Genomic DNA, 5,000 nt, shown 5'->3' on the forward strand with positions numbered 1-5,000 from the left:
ACATCTGGATGTCATCAGATGTGAGGTAATGACTCTGATATTAACATCTGGATGTCATCAGATGTGAGGTAATGACTGATATTAACATCTGGATGTCATCAGATGTGAGGTAATGACTCTGATATTACCATCTGATCAGGTGGGAAGTAATGACTGATAGTGGTCCTTTCTGTTGGTTGTTGACAATCTTTGCAAGTGGCTGAAAACTGGGACAGAATACTGAGGTGAGAATCCTTGTTGAGAAGCGGACATTTTGGGAACAAGGACAGTCTCACACACACACACGCACGCACACATGCACACACACACACACACGCACTGGGACTGCAGTCTGAGTTGTAATCAGGTGTTTGATAGATGCTTCGCTTCACCGGAGGTAGCCTTATGTTCTTGTTTCACGATCGCACAGCGCCTGTAACCTTTCAGCATGACATTTATACACACACGTCATACACACACACACATTCTCTCACACACACACACACCACACACAAAAACACACGTCACACACACATCCTCTCTCACACCCCCTCCCCATAAACGCAACAAATACACACACAAATCCTCACACATACCCATACACACCACACACCCATACACACCACACACAGTTGATTTACTCACCTCGACTGATCTCCCTGCGGTTATAAAAGAATAACTAAAGTTGGGCAAAAGTTTCTGTGAAAATCTTTATCCCATCTGTCTTTCTTTCTCTCTCTGCCCTCTCTCTTGTCTCACCTGTTTTTCCTCTCTCCCCCCTCTCTCTCCCTCTCTCTCCCCCTCTCTCCCTCTCTTTCCCCCCCCCTCTCTCCCCTCTCTCTCTCCTCTCTCCCCCTCTCTCTCCCCCCTCTCTCCTTTCTCTCCCCCCTCCCCCCTCTCTCTCCCCCCTCACCCTTCTCTCTCCCCTCTCTCCCCCTCTCCCCCTCCCTCAGACCATCTAATGAACAGCAGGTGGAGGCTGGGGATTGGTTCTTAAGAGACTCAGAGTTAAACCTGCGTCTCTCTGGGCTGCATGCATTAGTTATCTGAAACAACGTGGGGGTGAACCATCACGAAGGCTCCTTTGAAGTCCTCTTCAATCTGTGCCATACACCCCCCCCCCCCCAACTTCCCAGAACCCTCCCACAACGCCCCCAGAACCCTCCCACAACCTCCCACAACCCCTCATAACCTCCTCATAACCCCAAAACCCCCACCACCGCCACACCCACCCCAAATCCCTCAGAAAGACAGCATATCCATTTGAATCACAGACAGAAACATAACAATCGAATATATTCAAAAACCCTTTCCTTCAGCTTCTCCAACCCCCCCCCCCCCCAGGAAGCTTGAATTCCATTAAAGGTGTAGCTGTAGACAGGATCTGCATATTCAGACGAGGGATGAAACAGCCTTTCTCCTACGATTGTCAGACAGACATCCTGATTGGGTGGATTGGGGGTATTACCCATGATGCCGCAGTGGTGAGTCACAGGGAATGGAATATGGGCTTTTCACGCCAAAGGGATTTGGCGTCGGCTAAATGAATCTAATGTAAATGTAAAATGTGTACAGTGGTGTGGTTAAGAAAATAACATGTTGTTGCGTTTGTTGTGGTTTTTGTTGTTTAAATGCCCTCCAATTCTAGCAAGCTTTTCATAAACTGTGTGTGTGGAGAGATGGACAGGGAGGACTGGTGACCAAGGTCCAGCCACCGCTTGTTCATGACCTGACTTACTGAGCTGGTCTGAAATTTGCTGTGAGACTAACCATGCGTGTCTGTGTGTGTGTGGTCTGTGAATGTGGGTGTGTGTGTGTGGTCTGTGTGTGTGTGTGTGTGTGGTCTGTGTGTGTGGGGTCTGTCTGTGTGTGTGTGCGTGTGGTCTGTGTGTGTGTGGTCTGTGTGTGTGTGTCTCCCACGCAGCTCTCCTGAGAGCATGTGCCGATGGAGCAGCCAACCACCTGTATGACATCACAGCTGGACACAGAGACAGGTGAGACCAGCTGGACAGACTGCTCTGTATCTACGCTCACTGTGTGTGTGTGTGTGTGTGTGTGTGTGTGCGTGAAGGAGTGTGTTAGTGAGATAGAGAGAGGTTGGGAGTGTGTTTCCCTCTCAGCTGTAGTAATCTCTTTTGCTGCTGACTTGTCAAACTAAGATCCTGTGTGTGTGTGTGTGTGTGTGTGTGTGTTGCAAGGCTAATGGAGGACTGTTTTCAGGACTAAGATGGATCTTGAGCCAGTTCAGGGTACCTGAGGTGTCGAGCACATTAACACTCTCACAGAACACCTCAGTGTGTGTGTGTGCGCCCGCGCGTGTATGTGTGTACGTACGCACCTTGTCTGTGTCAGTGGTTGTGCTTGTACAATGTGTCTGTCTCTTTGTGAACGTGTCTGTGTGTGTACTGTGTACTTTTAGAGTCTGTGTTTGTGTGTGTGTTCTGTATGTGTTCAGAGTGTTAGTGCGGATGTGTGTGTAGGAGCAGTTTCAGCAGTGGACTCGATCGATCAGCTGTCTTCACTGGCTGACATACTAAATTAATCTTGAGACCTCTTGTTGAAACAATGTCACTTCCACTGTACTTCCGCTGGTGGCTCTCTCTCTCTCTCTCTCTCTCTCTCTCTCTCTCTCTCTCTCTCTCTCTCTCTCTCTCTCTCTCTCTCTCTGTCTCTGTTTCTGTCTCTGTCTCTGTCTCTCTCTCTCTCTCTCTCTCTCTCTCTGTCTCTCTGTCTCTCTCTCTGTCTCTCTCTCTGTCTCTCTATGTCTCTCTGTCTCTCTCTCTGTCTCTCTCTCTGTCTCTCTCTCTGTCTCTCTCTCTGTCTCTCTCTCTCTCTCTCTCTCTCTCTCTCTCTCTCTCTCTCTCTCTCTCTCCTTCCGTCTGTCTCAGAGGGCATCAGAAGCAGTAACAGACATACCAGCACCTGTCCTGTTCACACATCGCCTCGTTTAAACATGGCACCCCGTCTGGATCATGTGTCTGACACATAGCTCGTTACTGCCAGCTGTAACTGTACCTACCCTCCTCTGACACACACACACTCATACACACACTTATACGCGCATGCACACGCTACCAGAGTCACACAGCGATGGCTGTCCCCTGTGGCTATGAAAGCCAGTCTCATGTCACATGCACACGCACGCACGCACGCACACCTCTCAGGGGATAGCATGCAGGGAGAGAGGGGGGAGTGGAGTGAGTGAAAGAGGGAGAGGGAGAGAGATCGGGGAGGGAGAGATGGGGTAGGAGTGCGAGGGAAGGGGTTAGGAGAGGGAGAGAAAAGAGAGGGCGATAAGAGAGTGAGAGAAGGGAGGGTTGGCGTAGGAGTGATAAAGAGAGGGGGGTAGGAGAGGGATAGATGGATTCTGGGTGACAGAAAGGGAGAGAGACAGAGAGAAAGAGAGAGTGAGATAGAGAGGGGGGAGGGGGAGAGGGAGAGATATGTTATGATGAGGGGGGGAGAGAAAACACATCCATTTACAGTTTAATGATGTTTCAAGCACATTATCTTGGCAGTAGGTATGTGGTGTGTGTGTGTGTGTGTTTGTGTCCCCTCCCTTTCTCTCAGGTATTATTGGCACGGCCAGTGGGAAGTGACTTGAGGCTACAGTTGTTCATCATGGCCCAGAAAAACATGATTTTAAGAACTATGGATTAGTAAATGCAGACGCACACACACACACACACACACACACGTCTGTCTCGCCTTCAGTCTCCATTACAATATGAAATATAAAATTGGTATTTGGGGCAAGAGACTCCGCCTACAAGGTTAATGAAGTTCAGTGTAGGACACGGTGTGTGCGGGTGTGTGCGAGTGTGTGCGAGTGTGTGCGAGTGTGCGGATATGTGTCAGGTGTGTGTGCGAGTCTGGTGTGTACGTGGGTCTGGTGTGTGTGTGTGTGTGTGTGTGTACATACGTACGTGTGATGTTTATATAGCTTCTGGGGGCCTGTAATTCATCTGTAATGAACACAGCCCAAGGCTAGCAGAAATCTCATCTTATTATCCCAGTGCATGAGCTTTAATGAAGTAGATACCAGGGCCACACACCAGTGAGATGGAGGGAGAGATGGCAGGCGGGGGAAGAGAGAGAGAGAGAGAGAGAGAGAGAGAGAGAGAGAGAGAGAGAGAGAGAGAGAGAGAGAGAGAAAGACAGAGAGACAGAGAGAGCCAAAGAGAGGAGAGAGAAAGGTATGGGGAGACAGCGAAAGAGAGCAGAGACGGGGAGAGCGAGGGAGGGAGGGTGGGAGAGATGCAGGGAGAAAGGAGGGGAATAGAGGGAGCGGAGGAGAGGAGAGAAAAAGGTACAGAGGGCCGGTGGGGGGGGGGAGAGCGAAACAGGGAAGAGATGGAGAGAGGAGAAGGGAGAGATGGGAGACTCGGCGGAGAGCGCAAGAGAAAGGGAGGGAGGGAGGAAAGGGGGAAAAAGACAGGAGAGAGAGGAAGATGGAGGGAGGCAGCGGGGGAACGAGAGAGGAAGAGGAAGGAACGAGAGAGGAAGAGACGTTGAGATGTAATGCATCCAAACATGGTCAATTAGCTTTGAAAACGTTCAAACCTTTCTAAATGATACAGAGGTGACTGGTAGAGGGGCCTGAGTGGGCCCCAGTCCACCCACTAGCACAACCAGACACGGTCGACTTTAGCGGGGGAATGTCTTTTTGTCTTTGTGGTTATGTGTGTGTGTGTGTTTGTCTCAGTTTATCTCAGTTACGACGCCCAATTCTAAATGATACACGGCGTGGGGTTTTGTTTTGTTGGTGTGTTTGTTTGTCATTAAAAGTTGTTTTTGTGCTCCTAAGATGTGAAGGGCTGAATAAATCTCGATACAATGGAGAGGAGGGGAGGGGAGGGAGGGAGGGGGGGGGGGGAGGGGAGGGGAGGGGGGGGAGGGGGGGAATGGAGAATGGGAGAGAATGGGAGGTGTGTGTGTGTGTTTGCTGATTGAACAGGAGAAGAGATGGAAAGACTAGGAGGGATGGAGAGATGGATGGAGGAGGAGGGATTGAGCGATGG

At 50.1% G+C, this 5,000-nt stretch overlaps 1 protein-coding gene across 5 annotated transcripts in view; it reads left to right on the top strand.

Annotated features, from left to right (window-relative positions):
• tpk1 (thiamin pyrophosphokinase 1) overlaps positions 1 to 5,000 on the top strand; it is a 43,413-nt gene that overhangs the window by 9,091 nt on the left and 29,322 nt on the right. For all 5 annotated transcript variants that reach the window (XM_084703730.1, XM_084703734.1, XM_084703733.1 and 2 more), the window contains one exon: positions 1,904 to 1,973. In XM_084703730.1, the coding sequence (XP_084559856.1) occupies positions 1,904 to 1,973 (70 nt within the window). The remainder of the gene's footprint in view (positions 1 to 1,903; positions 1,974 to 5,000) is intronic.

The sequence above is a fragment of the Hypomesus nipponensis genome, chromosome 8 (genome assembly GCF_054491055.1).
Source record: "Hypomesus nipponensis isolate SF chromosome 8, ASM5449105v1, whole genome shotgun sequence".
In the NCBI taxonomy this organism is placed as follows: Eukaryota; Metazoa; Chordata; class Actinopteri; order Osmeriformes; family Osmeridae; genus Hypomesus; species Hypomesus nipponensis.